Here is a 19701-nt window from a genome sequence, read left to right as displayed (position 1 = left end):
TGGTTAAAATGATTCATAAAAGAATATAAAAACTATAATAAAAAAGTATGAAAAAGATAAATTTGAGAAAGAATCAAAGACAACTTCGGAAACAAAAATAAAGTCTAAAAAGCTCAATGACTGAAATAAACAGATGAGACAGGGCTGAGAACAGAATCAGTGAGATAAATACAAAGGAGTTAACTGAGAATATAGCATGGAGAAACCTAAAATATATGAAACAGGACAGGTTCAACATAGGTATAAAAGAAACCCCAGAAGAAAAGAATAGACAGTGGGGATGAAATAATACTCAACAAAATAAGAACATCCAAAATTTTCTTAATGAAGAACACAGAGATGAGACCTGAACAAAGGGAATAAAAATAAATTCAGATCTAGGCATGGCAGCGGGCGCCTGTAATCCCAGCTACTCAGGAGGCTGAGGCAGGAGAATCGCTTGAACCTGGGAGACTGAGGTTGCGGTGAGCCAAGATTGCGCCATTGCACTCCAGACTGGGCAACAAGAGCGAGACTCTCTCAAAAAAAAGAAAAAACCAAATAAATAAAATAAAATAAATCCATACCTCAACGGAGGTGAAAACAAACACTGAAGACAAAACAAGGGGAAAATGTGAATCATGCCTGTTATCAAATAGTTAAATAATCCAAAAATGTGTATATATGCTGTGTGCCTAACATCAATTTCATGCAGAGATGCTGATTTTAATATACGGAATGGCAGCGTGCCCTCTGGCTCGCTCATGTTCTGCAGGAATGGGCTTAGGTGCAGCTCAATTTCAGAAAACCTCAATTTAGTCCAAAGTTTGTCAGTCTAAACAGACTCAGAAATCTACTACTGCCACACATCCAGGGACACTAAACTATGTTGAGCCCTGCATTTGTACTCTCAATTTCTGAAGCATACACACTATTCTACTATGTTACAACTGCCAATTTTTCTTAATGCCCAAATTAATTAAAGTGTTGGCTTTTATAACCTAATTTATCCAGCAATAAAAGCACCTAGAATGTATTTTGATGACAAGAACCCCATCTTGTGGCAAAATGTTTCACAGCTGAGTCTGGCTGTGTACTGTATTCTCATTCTCACTCTGAAGATAAATCTGCATTGAGAAGTTATCATTTTATCTGCTTTACCAGACAGAATTTCTAACCCAGCATTTATCTTGTGTCTGCGACGGCACCAAAGTATGCAGTAAATCTGTGCAACACAGTAATTCTGGGGCTTTGTGAGTTATTTTCAAGTGAAAGCTGGTCGTCTTTGTGCAGCTTACTGCAGGAATATTTTAAGAGAAAAACAAACACTGACTAGGGTTAGCTTCTGAAATATAATCTGCCCATTCTAGGAAGGGTTCAGGTATCTGCACTTCCTATAAGATGAATTCACTTAACGAAAGCAATCAAAACAAAACCTCCTCAAATCCACACAAAATGACACCATACATAATAAAGCTACTGCACACACAGCACACTTGTATTTCATAGCATTCATGTTATTCCTCTAAAAGGTGGCTTTTAATCAATTTCTCTGCCCTTCCTGTTTTAAAAGACAGAATTATATTCTAAAATATTCTCCCCATTTTTTCTTTTACTAGGAATGTCCAGCACGGGAAACCATGACAAAATGCTCTCTAAGAATACAAAAACATTAGCCGGATGTGGTGGTGTGTGCCTATAGTCCCAGCTACTTGGGAGGCAGAGCCCAGGAGAGGCCAAGGCTGCAGTGAGCTAAGACCATGCCACTTCACCACAGCCTGGCCAACAGAGTGAGACTCTGTCTTAAAAAAAAAAAAGGAATGTCTTCCTCAATGTTTTCTACTGTCCCTATTTGGTTTTCCTGAAGAAATTTTACAAGGCCTTATTGTTAATAAGTTAAAAAATGTAATAAAGCATTGAGCATGATATCTGACTCAAAAACATTAGTTATGATTATTGCTTTCGTTATTGTTGTTATTGACAATCAAATACAGAAAGACGCCCAAAATAGCTTATCTTCCTCAACTGGCAAAGACTTAAAGAAAAATCCAGTTCAAAAAGTCAAATTATATTTTTATCAAAAGCAAAACTGAAACAATACTTTTCTCCCCTCAAAATCTGTTTTTAAAGGGTTAAAAAGGACAGTACATCAATATTAAAAGAGCTTTTTTTATTTGTTAATGTCACATAAGAAATTTAAGCAAGTTACACTATCTTAAAAAACACAATGGATGCATTTTAATAGAGAAACCCTTCCCTCCCTCCACCTCCCTCCCCGACCCTCCTCATGAATTAAGAATCTAAGAGAAGAAGTAACCATAAAACCAAGTTTTGCGGAATCCATCATCCAGAGTGCTTACATGGTGATTAGGTTAATATTGCCTTCTTACAAAATTTCTATTTAAAAAAAAATTGTAACCTTGATTGCTTATTACAAAAAAATTCGGTACAAAAGTTCAGTATATTGAAAAATGCGTTCCCCCTCCCTCACAGCACCGTTATATATAGCAGAGAATAATGAAGAGCAGATTGCTGGTCTAGATGGAGCAATCTTCAAATTATACCGAGACTCACAGTGGTTTATTCACCCTCCCCTCCTCATCAGAACTTAAAAAAAAAGAAAAAACACGTACAAAAAAAGTCAAAAAATGTGAGGAACCCCTTCCAAACAGTACACAGTTATTAAGTTCAGTGTCAATAATTCACATCTTGCAACAAAGTGTATGGACATGATTTCTTTTACAAAACTTTCAGTGTCAAAAAGGAAATTAAGGCCATCAGATTTGCAGCTTAAAAATTCACATAAAGGAAATATAAAAATATTCTGTGCTTCTGAGAAGGCTCTGCACTGTATACAGGTAAGGATTACCATACTTCTTTATTTTGAGGAAGACAGTTGATGAGAATTTTACATAATTGCACAGCTTCTATTGGATGTTCTTGGGGTTCCCTGATGAGGAAAACAGAAGGAAAAATTAATACTAAAGAAACAGATGACAGTATTCTAAAATAAGACAAAAACTTTTAACTGCAGGGATGCTACAAAACCATATTACCTAACCTCAAAAGGGCCCTTTATCATCTCTCATCTTTTCTAACCTTTTTTTTCTTTTTGTTTGTTTGTTTGTTTGAGACACAGTCTCACTCTGTTGCCCAGGCTGGAGTGCAGTGGTGCAATCTTGGCTCACTGCAACCTCCACCTCCTGGGTTCAAGCGATTCTCCTGCCTCAGCCTCCCGAGCAGCTGGGACTACAGGTGTGCATCGCCACCACACCCAGCTAATTTTTATAATTTTAGTAGAGGCGAGGTTTCACTGTGTTAGCCAAATTGGTTTGGAACTCCTGGCCTCAAGTGATCCACCTGCCCTTGGCCTCCCAAAGTGCTGGGATTACAGGCAGGAGCCACCATATCTGGCCTCTAACCTTCTTTTTGGACTTTTTTCTAGAATACGCACCCCTCCTCCAACAAATTCCAGAACAGTAATTGTCAACTCTGGCTACACATTCAGATCCTGAGGAGTTTAACAAAAAATTCTGATCTAGGTCCCTTGATCAATCAAATGAGAATTTCTCATTTTAGTGGGAAAGGGTAGCTATCTATATATAATTTTAAAGTAATTCTAATATGCAGCTCAATTTGAAAACCATTGTTCAATAACTTCCTTTGATAACTTAAGAAACAGGAGATCAGTGGATCAGCTTTAACAAGCACATTTGCAGACTACAGCTTGCTTGATCCTGAACTTACACACCCCAAGCCATCTGCAGTGGATTTGTCCTCCAAGGTGAAGTCAACGTGGCTCCTCTATCCATTTCTTTATCACTCATTAATTTCATACAACCTCACAGTATGACTTGTGACTCACCACTGATTGAACTAAAACTAGTTTTTTGAAGGTCACCAAAATACTTCTAATCAATTCAAAACGCGATTGGATTCATTCTCAAATATGAAGTTCAAACACCTGTTCTGCCCTTCCATCTTCCCTCTTATGAACCTCGGTATCATTATTTTCTGTGATCACACAAGCTAAAAACCTCATACATCTTTATTTTTATTTTTTTTTGAGACGGAGTCTTGCTCTGTCGCCCGGGCTGGAGTGCAGTGGCCAGATCTCAGCTCACTGCAAGCTCCGCCTCCCAGGTTTACACCATTCTCCTGCCTCAGCCTCCCGTGTAGCTGGGACTACAGGCGCTCGCCACATCGCCCGGCTAGTTTTTTGTATTTTTTAGTAGAGACGGGTTTCACCGTGTCAGCCAGGATGGTCTCGATCTCCTGACCTCGTGATCCGCCCATCTCGGCCTCCCAAAGTGCTGGGATTACAGGCTTGAGCCACCGCGCCTGGCCGGACATCTTTATTTTTTTTCTTCTCTCACGCTCAAGTTTAGTCACTAAGCCTTAATAAATCTCCATTATATATTCCCTCAGTGCCTCTGGAATCTCCCCTCTGAGTTAGTCCCTCTGATTCAGCTTGGCCAGTGATATTTTTAAATGCAGTCTTAATTTCTCCTTTGTTCCAAATTGTACAGAAGCCACATCCCTAAGCATTCCACACTATGCCAGTTTAATCCCAATCTTTCAACTTCATTTCTCTCTCACATAAACCCTACAAAATACCTGAATGAACAGATATACTTGGTGCATTAAGTCTTTTTTTTTTGAGACGGAGTCTCGCTCTGTAGCCCAGGCTGGAGTGCAGTGGCGCGATCTCGGCTCACTGCAAGCTTCACCTCCCAGGTTCATGCCATTCTCCTGCCTCAGCCTCCCGAGTAGCTGGGACTACAGGCACCCGCCATGGTGCCCAGTTAACTTTTTGTATTTTTAGTAGAGACGGGGTTTCACCATGGTCTCGATCTCCTGACCTCGTGATCCGCCCGCCTCGGCCTCCCAAAGTGCTGGGATTACAGGCATTGAGCCACCACCCGGCCGCGTTAAGTCTTTACACATCCTCTGTAATGAGTTAAAGATCACCATGAATTCTTTGCCATTCCTCCCACCAACAGGGGGAGACTATTTACCCCCACTTTGAATCTGGACTGGCCTCATAACTTTGACTAAGAGAATGTTGTAGAAGGGACAAAGGGCCCAACCTTTAAGAAACGCAGTACTCTCTGAGATCGAGACTGTCGTGGCCAACATGGTGAAACCCCATCACTACTAAAATATAAAAAATTAGCCATGCGTGGTGGCACATGCTTGTAATTCCAGCAACTTGGGAGACTAAGGCAGGGGTATCTCTAGAACCTGGGAGGCGGAGGTTGCAGTGAGCTGAGATTGTGCCACTGCACTCCAGCCTGGCAACAAAGCAAGACTCTGCCTCAAAAAAAAAAAAAAAAAAAAAAGAAAGCTGGTACTCTCCACTTACTCTGTTAGACAATTGCCATGCTGTAAAGCTTTGGCTGAACTCTTAAATCGTAGAAATCCACACAGAAAGAGACCTAAAAGATATTCCAGCCCAGGTCAACCTCTGAGCTGAACGCAGCCTGCTTGATTGAGTTCAGTGTGCAGCATGTGGAACAGAAACACTGCCCAGCTGAGCCCAGTCAAACCACAGAATTATGGGAAGTAAGAAATCAACTGTTTCAAGCCACTAAGCTTTAGGGTGGTCTGTTAATGAAGCAACAGATAATTCCAACATCCTCACAACACCATCATCTGCCTTCTCTCCAATACTCAAATAATTACCTATCCTTCAATTAGTGGACAAGCATCACCTCCCAGAGTTCTTCTCAACTACTCTGCTGGCCTGGAGTACCTCCTCTAGCATCTGACATGCTATAACTCATGCTGAGCCACTTGTCTGGCGCTGTGAGTTATCTCTTACATAATTACTTCTAGTAATTACGATGTTTCCTATTTAAGCACAGAAAATGGAACTTGTGCTTGTTTCTTGTAAGCTAAGTGTAATGTATATGTTTTAAAATATTCCTCCTAAATGTACGAGAAGGCATCCAGGTAAAAAATTCATGCTACCTCATGCAACCCACCTCAAGTGGTTCTCAACCCTGGGGATTAAATACATGAGACAGTGTTTATTTAGATCAGGACTAAGGCTAATGAAGCAAAGCAGACTTAAGACTAAAAATCTGGAGCCATGGAGACAAAGTCTTCTCAGGATAAGGGTAGACACTTTGATTAATGATCAGACTCAAACAGCTTGAGAATATAAACTGAAGGCTCATTAGTTATTAATAATTCCAATTTAATTACAATTAAAACCAAGTTTGGAGTTTCTTTATTTCAAGGGCTCTCAAAAGCCCAACCATCAGCTAAAATCTATCTTGCAATTAGACAATGATTAGGAACTTAATAGAGCAAGAATTGTGTTTCACACTGAAGTTGAATATTCCTTTGTTTTTTTAAAGTTTATATGCAGATGCTTGCTCTAAATTAGTGATCTGAACTTTTTAATCATAGAACCCCACAGAGTAAACAAGTTTGGGGGCAAAACATCCAATCCATAGACATGTTTTACTATAACACATAATGCACATGAGAAAACAAAAGACAAAACTGAAATTTGGTAGTATGAGAAAAAATAAAAATAAAAGTGTCAACATATTCTTCCAGTACCCTAAAGTATCACCTTGAATATCCCTTTGGGGAATACAAACCCCACTTGGTAGATAACTGCTCTGGTTCATCAACTGATAGGGGAAAAACCCAACCACACTCTTGGTCTTCATGCAATTCTGTTAATAAAATTTAAAATAAATAGATTAAATAAATAAAGTAATACCTGCTGGTGGAAAAGTTCTTCCTCAACAACCACTCCAGCTGCTTCTTCCTCCTCCTCCTCTTCTTCAGGTATGGTTGTTTTAAAGACTGTACTTCTTTGAGCAACCTCCTAAAAACAATAGTAGTTTACTTTTAAGTTAAAAAACACACTTAGAATCACCAAGTGCGGGGGAGAGGGACCTTTTCTTTGCTTAAGAGACAGCATTTCTTGCCAGGCACAGTGGCTCACACCTGTAATCCCAGCACTTTGGGAGGCCGAGGCGGGCAGATCACCCGAGGTCAGGAGTTTGAGACCAGCCTGGCCAACATGGTGAAACCCTGTCTCTAGTAAAAATACAAAAATTAACCGGGCATGATGGCACGTGCCTGTAATCCCAGCTACTCAGGAGGCTGCGGCAGAAGAATGGCTTGAATCCAGAAGGCAGAGATTGCAATGAGCTGAGATCGCGCCACTGCACTCCAGCCTGGGCGTTGCAGCAAGACTGTCTCAAAAAAGAAAACAAAAAGAGACAGCATTTCTGTTTATTATTATTACTATTATTTATCCCTTTTTTTGGAGACAGAGTCACTCTGTCACCCAGGCTGCAGTGCAATGGCATGACCTCGGCTCATTGAAACCTTCACTTCCCAGGTTGAAGAGATTCTCATGCCTCAGCCACCCCAGTGGCTGAGATTACAGGCATGCACCACCACGTGCAGCTAATTTTTATGTATTTTTAGTAGAGATGGGGTTTTGCCACGTTGGCCAGGCTGGTCTTGAACTCCTGGCCTCAAGTGATCCACCCACCTCAGCCTCCCAAAGTGCTGGGATTACAGGCATGAGCCTCCACACTCAGCCCCTGTTTATTATTTTTAAAGGGGTGGGGTCGGGGGAGCAGTATTTCAGTAACTTTCTGGTTAATGAACTGAAATTTCTGCATAACTAGTAGCAGTTCTTATACCTTCCATATTTCCTATAGGGGAGGAAGTGTCATCCAATTTGAAATACCTGCTGAGAAGTTTCCACTGCTTTTTATACTATTCTGTTACTAAGAATTCTACAAATTATTTGACATACTAAATTCTTTATACAACTCAACATTAATTCAGCTTAAAGATTTTAGATCCTGGCAAAGAGAAGGTGCTAAATAAATGCTGACCAAGGAAGATGGACCATTCTGAGTCTCTCAATTAGCCAATAACTTCAATTCTGTGACACTGGTCTATCTTTACAAACAGAAATAGCCATTTCACAAATATTAGTGTTTTAACCAAATTAGTAATAAAAAGAAATGTGATTCCTTAGATCAACCACCATTCAAGATATCAACTAGGAGAAGCTGGAAGCCAACTGTGATCTCAGGGACCATCAGCAACAGGACCACCTGATGAGTGAGAAGAAAGGACAAGCTCCTTTCATTCCTTTCAGCAACTGACACCTCTTGAATGAAACAAAATCAAGACAGATGAACACTGTACACTATTTACCAGTAACGGACTAGTGAGGTTCCAATGTATTTCTGTACAGAAATAGGTCTCCTATCATTCACTAAAGGTATGACAGAAAGCAATTATTTCCATTTTCTACTAAAAAGGTCAAATACAGATTACGTTCCTGTGGAAAATGCTGACTTGGCACAAATGCAGCAGTGTTTTTGCTTAAGTACAAGGCTAACCTGATGATCTGGCAGCAAGTAAATGAGTGTGTCCTCAAGAGTGCTGCAGAGCATATAATTTTATTCTGTCCCATGTCCTAAGGTCATTCAAGAAAGAGAATGCTACAGGGGAAGACACAATATTACTTCAGTAAAAGCTTATCTAACACAGACCAGCTAGTTTACAATGGCAGAGAAAGAAAACCAAAACCCAGTGTCACAGAAATGAGACTTCGATTTGAAATATGCCCAAGAATGTGTTTTGTAAATAAAGTAAGGTGGCAGAGTAGTATTTTGTGGATTTTTTATTACTCTTGCAGGACCAAGGAAGATGGACCATTCTGAGTCTCTCAATTAGCCAGTAAGTTCAGTTCTGTGAAACTGGTCTATCTTTACAAACAGAAATAGCCATTTCAAAAATATCAGTGTTTTAACCAAATTAGTAATAAAAAATAAATGTGATTTCCTAGATCAACCACCATTCAAGATATCAACTAGGAGACAGCAGCATATAAAGCAGAAAATAAATTCTTAAAAAACTTTGAGAGTACCCAGCTTTTCTCAACTCATCTTAAAATGAGGAATGAGTCAAATAAAATCTTCTATAACAAAATTACCAAATTCCAGCTTCTAGAAGCTCGTGGTATACATCCCATATGCAAACACTGGCTCTTAAGGCTCATGATGTAACTTAGACTATTAGCCTCAATGAGAAGCTCAAAAAACAGCAACTTGCCCATCTTCATTATTATGAATTACCTTAACATAACTACTTTAAGTGTAACTCTGCTATTAAGCACTTTTCATTTGAAAACATGCAAAAACCAACTAATCTAATACAGAAAGTCTGTATAAAAAATGCGTGAGCTAATGTCTAAAAATCTAGGTAGAAAAACAATAATAATTTAGAACCAAAAAGCTGTTGGGAGGTTTAGACCAAGGAAATTGTTATTAGTCAAGATGTTACTAAATAAATGTGTTTACCCCACGTGTCCTGAAAAGTCCACATAAATGGTCTTACATGACAGGCTTTACTCTCTCTATAAAACGTAGCATTGGTCTGCCCCTGCTCAGAGCCTTGGGCACCTGAAGGTGCACTGATCTGTGCAGTGGTGCCCGGAGCCAGCTGCACCTGCTGATGCTGCTCATCCCTGCACAGCTCTGAGCTCAGTCATATAATGCTGGAAGCCTGGCATCAGCCATGGTAGGAGTATTTACACCACAGAAATCAGGAAATGCTACAAATCAGGGCGATCTTATGTGGATGAAAGATGATTTTTATATTTTATATATTACATCCCTGCATATATAAGTAATCATTTGCATATACAAAAGTTTCCATTATATCTATATTCTGGAAAGTTTGGAAGGACTGCTTAACTTTTTATTTCTCTCATAAAAAACATCTTTTCTTTTTTTGCCATGGTGACATCTGCTGTTTTTAACCACCCAGTGCCCCTTCCCTCCTGGGTAAGTGCCCCTTCCCTCCTGGGTAAGAGCCCCTCGGTTTATCTGGGTGCACCCCCCCCATGGAGCACACGTGTGTTACAAGCAGCCCAGTGCGATGTGGCTGTAAAGGGGAGGAAGAAGGCTTCAGCTCTAATTCCACCCTCCCAACTCCAGAAACTGGTTTACAGGCAGGCACGTGACCCACCCTAGTCCAGTGTGAGTGAAGCCCAGGATGGGTGCCTCACAGGGTTTTAGCTTCCCTCCACAATCCAAACACTCAATATTAGATTATTTGGTGGGCTGGATTGCTCATTCTTTTAACAAACTTCTACTGCCTTCTGCTTGCTAGGCTGTTCTGAGAGTTCTGTCAGGAACGAGGAGAGAAAGTGGTATGAATACAGGTCTTATTTCATTAGACAGTCACTTTTGGTATGGATTAATTGGGTAAGACCATGTTTATCTGTCAGTAGTACCGGACCACATTAGCAACAATCTGTAAACTCCACCATAAAGACCATTTTTTTGAAACAGCACCTTCCCACAAAAAGTAAATAGAAAAGACGTACCTCTGGGAGCAGCTGGCAGCTATCCTGCGTCCCCAAGGGAGGCAACCAGAAGAGAGACAACAGACAGATCCCTGGGGACACGCTGTGAGCCACTGGATCAGGTCCACTATTTAAATTTTTTATTATGTGAGCCCCAAAAATTCCCATTATTTCTAAGCCAGTTTAACTGGGTTTTCTGATATTTCCAATGCCCCAGCAAGAGGAAAAAATACATAAAAAACAAAACTGACTAAGCCAGTTACCAACAATCTTACTGCAAACTAGTCTTTATGGCGGGGATTGTTTATAGATTGTTGCTAATGTGGTCTGGTCCCTACTGACAAATATGGTCTTACTGAATTAAATGAATAATGTCTAATGAAATAAGACCTATATTCATAATACTTTCTCTCCTCAATTCTGACAGAACTCACTTAAAACAGAGCCTCGCAAGCCAAAGGTAGTAGAAGTTTGTTAAAAGAATGGACCAACCTTGGCCGGGCGCAGTGGCTCACGCCTGTAATCCCAGCACTTTGGGAGGCCAAGGCAGGTGGATCACAAAGTCAAGAGATTGAGACCGTCCTGACCAAGATGGTGAAACCCCGTCTCTACTAAAAATACAAAAATTAGCCAGGCGTGGTGGTGCGCGCCTGTAGTCCCAGCTACTCAGGAGGCTGAGGCAGGAGAATCACTTGAACCTGGGAGGTGGAGGTTGCAGTGAGTCAAGATCGCGCCACTGCACTCCAGCCTGGGCAACAGAGTGAGACTCCTTCTCAAAAAAAAAAGAATAGACCAAGCAACCAATCAAATAATCTAATATTCAATGTTTGAGTTATGAAGTGGAGCTAAGCTTCAGTTAGCTTTACTAATATGTCATCAGTAATACTAGTAATACTGTCTGAAGATGCATCTCATGTCATAATATCTGGTACTTGGTTCATGTCACTGTATCTATTTTTTGGGGCATTTAATCCTATTGCTCTATTCCAAATACCCTCCTATAACATTGTCTCTAACTTGGAACACACTTTTACACAGGAAAAAAAAAAAAAGAAGAAAGAAATAATGACTAGATTCCATGGGTCACGAAAGTTCATTTAATCTGCCATGTACCCCTTATAACAGTGCTTTTCAGTCTTATCTGAGCAAATTACTACTCTTAACAATGTTTCGCAAGAGACATGTTTACAGTAAGGCATAGACGGGAAGATGGCCATGAACAGAACTTTTTATGCAGGCACCTCAGACTGCTATAATGAACGCTGCTATTGCTTTATTTCTCGGAATGGAAGTCATGGTCCATGTCTGATTTTTTTTTTTAAATGCATCCAGTAAATGCTTCCTGAATTCCTGTTATGTGCCAGGCATGATGCCAGGATGTACCAGAACAGGCCCTTGCCCTCAGTGTGCTTCCTCCAGTGAGCGAGAACAATGTGATGAGCACCACGCAGGTTAGAGGCCCGCCTGTGCACTATGGGAGCAGACAAAAAACCCCTAAGGGGACGCTGTGATTTGACCCACTGACCACTCCATCTTTTGCAGACACTTTCCTCCCTTGGTTTTCCTGACATCACATACCATTTTCCTCTGACTTCACTGGCTTCATCTACTACCTCCTTTGCTCTTATTCCTAATGTCACTATTTTCTAGGGCTCAATTCTGGACCCTCTTCTGAGGAACTTTATTCAGCAAGTCCTGTAATTTACTTTATTTATTTGAGACAGTCTTGCTCTGTCGCCCAGGCTGGAGTGCAGTGGCGCAATCTCAGCTCGTCACAACCTGAGCCTCCTGGGTTTAAGCAATTCTCCTGCCTCAGCCTCCTGAGTAGCCTGGACTATAGGCACGCTCCACCGTGCCTGGCTAATTCTTGTGTTTTTAGTAGAGACGGGGTTTCACCAAGTTGGCCAGGTTGGTGTCTAACTCCTGACCTCAGGTGATCCACCCACCTTCGGCCTCCCAACGTGCTGGGAATACAGGCATGAGCCACCGTACCGGGCCTGATACCACAGTTTATCTTTGTTACATTTATCAGAAAGTCACTTTATCTTATTCCCTGGCTCCCTTACTCTCTTTAGAATGTGGGCTCCATGATGCCAGAAACCACGTGTGGCTTTTTTCCTGCTAATTCCTAACACAAAGTGGCTGGCATATAGCAGACACTCAGGATTTTCCAAATAAATGAATAACCCTGCACTTGTAAATATGCTTAGCTTCCCTACCAGGTTTGCCAGCCTAACATTCCCACTACGTATCTCCTTTCAGCACCACTCAGACTGAAATGCATACCCAGTCAGGTTGTAAGGTACAAAACAGCAGAGCCTACCAGCCTGGAAACTGGGTGAAAAGGTCAGAACCAGTAAGCATGTCAGAACAAGGTTATGACCAATGGCTCCCTTGCAAGGCAACTTACAGGTCTCATGGTAGGCAAGATGAAAAAGCAGTATTACAACTAAAAGGAAAATGAGAAGTACAAACCATCCTGAACTCACAACACAAGTTCCATTAACTTGTTTATGGCAATCGCAACAAATTCTAAACAGAGGCTCAGTGATGCTTTGTACAGCACCTGGATAAGGTGATTCGCTAGGGAAAGACAAGGAGGAAGCCAAGTTTTACTAGCTTCAAAGCACACTTTAGCTGCTTTAGACTACTATTGGTAGGGGTATATGCAGTATCTTTACATGGCAGTGGGGAAGGTAAGGTACTTTGACAAAGATTCTAAGACTGACACACTGAAAACACACACTCCAAGCAGATGTACATTCCACAGTCTTCAAACTCACAGTTTCATGAACATTCTGAGAGCTAGTAACAAGATTAATAATGTAAGCATTTACTAGATAAATGTACTATGCCAGACACTATTCCAAGCATTTCCCAAGTACTGTCTCATTCTTATTATTAGCTCATTGATATTGTGTCATTAATATCCACTTTTAAATGAGAAATCTAAGAGAGGTGAAGTAACTTGCCCAAAGTCAGAAAGCTAATGTGCAGTGAAAACAGAAACTGGACACAGACAATCTGTTCTGGAGCTTTTACTAATAATCCGTACTCTATAATACACTCCTATTTATTCCTAAAATTTAAAGACAGCTTCAGTTCAATTTACTTAGCAGCTTTGGTCTGTTTATGCAATCAGTTACTGCACGTTTCAATCTGATCTTGATTATACTTGCACAGTGAACTTTCAAGTGAAATTAACATTGTGGTGGTCCTGATAAACTGGTCATACCTCTCCCTGAGAATTTTTCAGTATAACCTTCACATCTTCGCCAGTGCCCCATGAGTTCTGGTTCTTCCAGATGAGGTCAGTCGGGGGGCTGGCTGTGACACCAGCGTTTGCAGCCCAAATCTGTAAAAATCAAAGGATATCAGCACACCCAGAACCCAGCTCTCCCACATGCCAATGACAGCAATGCAATGAGACTCAAACACTTGATTCTAAAAGTCTGAGAACTATACCCCCGCTACAGAGTGCTATACATAGCTATGTGGCCAGAACTCACAGAGTTTCTCAAGGCCTCAGCTTCCCCATCTGATAAGTGAAGACGATGATACATAAGGCCCTGAAGTAAAACTGCCTACACTCACGTCCTAGTTCCTTTACACACCAGCTGACCCTGAGCAAGTTACCTTCCTTTAGTCATCCATAAAACAGGGCAGAAATGGCACCTGTAACAGGTGGAATTATTGAAAAGAGCAAGTGATAACCCACACTCAGTGGCTGGCTAACTCAGTGAATGGTAGCCTCAGCATTGTATTACTCTGTGGGTTTTATGGGCCATCCTTCCACGTTAGACAGCCTTCTGTGACTCCCTCTAATAATGTTCTCTGGCTGCCTACAGCAAGAAATAAAGAGACCTTCTGCAGCAGACAGCCTATCTAGAATAATCTTATGGAAACTGGTACATCTCCAAACAGAGACAGTGTCACAATACCCTAGAGTATCTGAGACTGCACTCCAAAAAGAATGCTGGAAATGGATAAATCACTCGCTGTTCAAGGGAAAATATAATTGCTGTTGAAATAGGCCAAAGAAATTATATTCTCCTTCTCGTGAGCATGAAAATACTTTTTATGTATCTACTGGCAAAAAAGAATGGATACAGTAAAGAACACCTGGCAGTCAGAAAGCCTAGGTTTGAATTATGGACAAATCACTACACCTCTAGGAAGCTCAATGCCTCCAGCTACAGGGATACTACCAGCCCTGATCTTTTAGAAAGATCATTTAAAAACAAACAGAAAAGTTTGTAATTCATACATTGTTATATAACATAAAAGACTTTATGACTGCAAAAGGAAAGCTGAAGATGGCAAAGACAAGTATATTTCAATGGGGGCCAGGTGTAGTGGCTCCAGCCTGTAATCCCAGCACTTTGGGAGGCCGAGGCAGGCAGATGACTAGAACAAAGGAGTTTAAAACCAGCCTGGGCAACATGGTGAAACCCTGTCTCTATCAAAAAAAAGAAAGGGTGGGGAGTGGGGGTGGTAACAGGAGAAAAATCTACGAATTACTGATTAGGAGACAGCCCTTACTTCTTAAGATGTTCACCTGAAGAATCCAGATCTTTCATCAGCATTACAAATGGACAGGGGCACAAGATATTAACTGGGATGAAACTGAAAAAAAGAACTGAATCTGGTCCAACATTTAGATGATGTGGAATGTTAGTGTTTTCCTACTTGTAAGCATTATTTCTCACTAGCCTATATGTAATCAAATAGTTGGTTTATGTTAATAATCATCATCATAAAATGTCAATATCCTTGCTAATTTAACCTAAAACTAATATGTCCTATAGCCATGTCATTTAATACGGCAGCAAAATGTGGCTTGTTAGCACTTAAAATGTGGCTAGCCTGGAATGAATGTGTTGTACGGGTAAAACACACAGAAGATTTTGAAGACTTAGCTAAATTTAAAAAAAAAAAGAACGTGGGCCGGGCGCGGTGGCTCACGCCTGTAATCCCAGCACTTTGGGAGGCCGAGACGGGCGGATCACAAGGTCAGGAGATCGAGACGATCCTGGCTAACACGGTGAAACCCCGTCTCTACTAAAAGTACAAAAAAAAACTAGCCGGGCGAGGTGGCGGGCGCCTGTAGTCCCAGCTACTCGGGAGGCTGAGGTTGGAGAATGGCGTAAACCCAGGAGGCGGAGCTTGTAGTGAGCCGAGTTCGCGCCACTGCACCCCAGCCTGGGTGACAGAGCAAAGACTCCGTCTCAAAAAAAAAAAAAAAAAGAACGTAAAAATATCTGACTTTTTAGACTGATTACATGTTAAAGCAATATTTTGGATATATTGGGTTTAATAAAATATAGTTCTAAAATTCATGTCTTTATTATAATGTGGCTATAAGAAAATTTAAAATTACACATGTGGTTCTCATATTTCTATTCTAGAATTTTAAACTGATCTTTGCTTTTGCCTCTGCAATTTTACAGAAAGACCACTTAGCACTACCATGTTCCAAAGAGCTGCTTATCACATTTAATGCCAGTTGCTGAAGAAAAAAAGTATCACATTATTTTATATGATAATTGAGTTCTCCACTAGACCTCTAGAATCCATGTATTTAGTCCCTGAGGTAGTATACCCAGTAGAAAAAGTAGATGACTGGCATAAGGCTTCCATATTATTACTTTTGAGATAGAGAGCACACTCAATTCTGAATCCTCTGAACTAAAATGTCAGATTCTTTTTACCACAGTATACAACTTCTGTAAGATATATAATAGGACTGAGCAATTTTCTCTCACTATAGTGATTACTAAAGAGATGAAAGGATATTGTAGTTAGGACAGTTGATCCTATTTTTACCCATTATTAACAAATTAGCATCTGATATTTTCACAAAGTGGCATCATGCTCTCCGAACATACCTTTTGAAAGAGAAGTCTGAGCCTCTGATCGTCAATAGTAAGGTATGTATCAACATAAAATTTTAAACACATTTAAAACACGTTTAATATTTTTTAAAGAAGAATATATAAAAAGAGACAGTCACCTCTACATTCTTTTAGGACGAAAAGAGTGACTTCTTTGAAATCTATATCAAAGTTAACATATTTTATCATTAGCTAAATCTATCTACTAAGTAAAAGCAAAAGAATCTTTTGTTTACTCGATGAAACATACTTCTCTAAAAAGTAAGCTAATTAACATTTCAGTAACTATTAAAGATGCAGTATTTCAGAACACACCAATTAGAAATCAAGACTCAGAATGCCACTTAGTGATAATTTACAAGGGTGCCTATAATCTAAGGACTTTTATTCAAAACCTACGTTCCTACCCCAACCCCAAAGATAGCTAAGGGTGAAGTAGGGCCTGAACACCAAAATACTACCCAGATGATTTTGAAGCTCACCCAAGGCTGGAGATTGCTGTTATAGACATACGTTAATGCTAGATTCTTAACAGTTCTTTATGCCAAGCAGTGTCTCCTGAATGACACTGGGCTACAACTATCAGTCAAGAGATAGCTTTTATATCTCCTGGAACAGACAAGATAAAAATAATTCAAAGGTCAATTCTTCACTACTCTCAGTAAGACAGAATTTTAAAAATATTTTATAGCACTTGTAATGACCTAATAATATAAAAAGTGCTTTAATGGCCATTTCTAAAATGTTTCTCTTTTAGCCAAAAAACTTTTTGAGTTACTTTGTTAACACAATGAAGTTAAATTAAATGATAACTAGATTCACTTACTGTAACAGTCTGGCCTGCCTTCAGCACATATCTTGAGGTATATTTGTAACTGACTGATGTGTCTCCAATTTTTCTGATCATTTCCCAGCCTCCCATTGGTTGATCCTACACACAGAAAGGAGGGAGGGAGGGTGTTACTTCAGAGATACAGAAAGTTGTGGAATAATCAAATAAATTAATCTATACAGGCAGTTAAACTAAGACCGCTTTACAGTCATCTTCCCACATTTCAGGTTTTCCTACTATAAAAAGAAAACATGATTTTGTCATTTTGTCAAACAGTAACTTCAACAACGAGTTAATTAGTAAGGTACTTAACTTTAAAGAGGACAGAACTGGAAAAAAAGGGTATGAACCAAATTGTCAAATTCACTGCTAGATAAGGTGGGTCTTTCAAATTTACAATACTATCTAGCTGTCATAATCACAATTTTAAACATCGAGCATTGGATTACTTCAAGCTTTTAAAATAGACACATAAGCTTAGAAACAGAAGAAAATCTGTCATTTTCCTTCTGCATCTGTCCCACTTCTGCCCGCATTCAACTCTCATACATGAAAGCATAAGGGGCTCAAAAAAAGGGTCAATGGGCCTGGGCGTGGTGGTTCATGCCTGTAATCCCAGCACTTCAGGAGGCTGAAGCGGGTGGATCACCTGAGGTCAGGAGTTGGAGGCCAGCCTGGCCAACATGGTGAAACCCTGTGTAAAAATACAAAAATTAGCAGGCGTGCTTGCATGCACCCGTAATCCCAGCTACTGAGGAGGCTGAGGCAGGAGAATCACTTGAACCCGAGAGATGGAGAAGCCAAGATCATGCCACTGCACTCCGATCTGGGCAACAGAGCGAGACTCAAAAAAACAAACAAACAAAAGGCTACAAAGAGACCTTAGAGCTTATTCTCTTTAGCATCAAAACTGTTAGTGCTTGTTAGTGCTACTTCACTCATCCAAATTATGTATTCATCCACATGAAAGATAGTTTTAGTAACTGTGATGAGAAAAGATTAATTTTTTCAGGAACATATGTTTCAAGAAGTGACATCCATCCCACTGCCGCCTGCAAGCTCCCAGACCATGCCTTCCTCTAATATCATCTCATAATCCATCGTGGCCTCCAGTTCCTTGATGCGGAGCTAAGGAAGGCCTACACTACTGAGCTCCCGAAAGCCCCAGCCCTAAATTTCAGAAATCTCTGCTATGAATACTTCATGTTTACTTTTAAACATTTCGGAATAAGGCTTCACGCTATTTTTCATATTAAGTATTAGCATTTGTTCATTTATTTATTTGCAGGGAAAAATACTCCCTTAATATCTGAGTCCAGGCTCTTATCTCCTTCTTTCAGTAAGCTTTTTATTAAGTTAATAACTGAAAGAATATCCACCATTTTCATCCAGTTGCTCCAACTTCTTCACAAATCTGGCTAGGGCAGAGAATAATAATAATTCATCCTCAGAACCACTGTGATAAAAGGAACATGCTTTTCAAAAAAGCCCTGACCCTCTAAAGAAGGGTTAATGAAGCAAATCTTTAAACTACTAGGGTACCCACCTCTTCCTCCTATTTCAATTTTTATTTTATTTTATGAATTTAAGTAAAAAAGACATAAACGCTTATTCCATGAAGACTTAAATGAATCCAAACAAAAACTAAGGGGCTATCACAATTGCAAGAGAACCTAGCAATCTGCAAAGCCTTGCTAGAAAAAAAAAAGGGTCTATTTTATTACCTGTTCAGAAGTGTTCTTCAAGCGGATAAATTTTCCATCAACATCAATTTCTTCAATGCAAACATTCCCAGTGGCTGAGGCGGAATGAGAGATGCTAACACTACTACTCGCCTCTGATTCTTCCACATCAACCCTCTTCCGCTTTCCTCTAGTTGTACGTACACTGCGACTTGAGGATGCTCGGGATACTGTCACACGGGAAGAAGGGCTTGGAGACAGCTTCAACCTATATGGGAAAAATAAAACAATTCATTTTTAAAACACATATGCCCTTCTTGCCTTAAAAAAAAAAAAAAACAAGGGCTGGGCACAGAAGTTCATGCCTGTAATTCCACAACACTTTGAGAGGCCAAGGCAGGTGGATTGCTTGAGGTCAGGAGTTCAAAATCAGCCTGACCAACATGGTGAAACCCCATCTCTACTAAAAATACAAAAATTAGTCAGGCTTGATGGCGGGCACCTGTAATACTAGCTACTCGGGAGGCTGAGGCAGGAGAATGGCTTGAACCCCAGAGGCGGAGGTTGCAATGAGCTGAGATCACACCACTGCACTCCAGCCTGGGTGACAGAGTGAAAACTTGTCTCAAAATAATAATAATAATAATAATAATAATAATAATAATATCCCATCCATGCATTTCTAAAGTAAAATATTACTTACAATCTGTTAGCCAAAGCCAAAGTTTACCTTAACTAATGTAAGCTTCTTCATAAGGTGCCCATCATCAATTTTCCTTTTAAAAAAATAACAATCTGAATGTTTTCTCTAGGGACAGAAGTAATATAGTAATATAACCATAATGCAAGAAGTCTGGTAAATGGGTAGAAAGTCATCTGATCTACTGCCACCCACCACAGCCAGTTATAGTTGGTGTACGTTTTTCTCTTTTCATACCTGTATTTTCT

General features: G+C 40.1%; 1 protein-coding gene across 1 annotated transcript in view; it reads right to left on the bottom strand.

Annotated features, from left to right (window-relative positions):
• Positions 1-2151: 2151 nt before the first annotated feature.
• Positions 2152-19701, bottom strand: part of LMNB1 (lamin B1) — a 58556-nt gene continuing 41006 nt past the window's right edge. Inside the window, 5 exon segments of the mRNA NM_001260848.1 lie at positions 2152-2929; positions 6719-6826; positions 13581-13700; positions 17066-17170; positions 18796-19021. Coding sequence (NP_001247777.1) covers positions 2888-2929; positions 6719-6826; positions 13581-13700; positions 17066-17170; positions 18796-19021 — 601 coding nt within the window. The 3' untranslated portion in view covers positions 2152-2887.

Source organism: Macaca mulatta, chromosome 6 (assembly GCF_049350105.2).
Source record: "Macaca mulatta isolate MMU2019108-1 chromosome 6, T2T-MMU8v2.0, whole genome shotgun sequence".
In the NCBI taxonomy this organism is placed as follows: domain Eukaryota; kingdom Metazoa; phylum Chordata; class Mammalia; order Primates; family Cercopithecidae; genus Macaca; species Macaca mulatta.
This window is presented reverse-complemented; position numbering and strand designations above follow the sequence as displayed.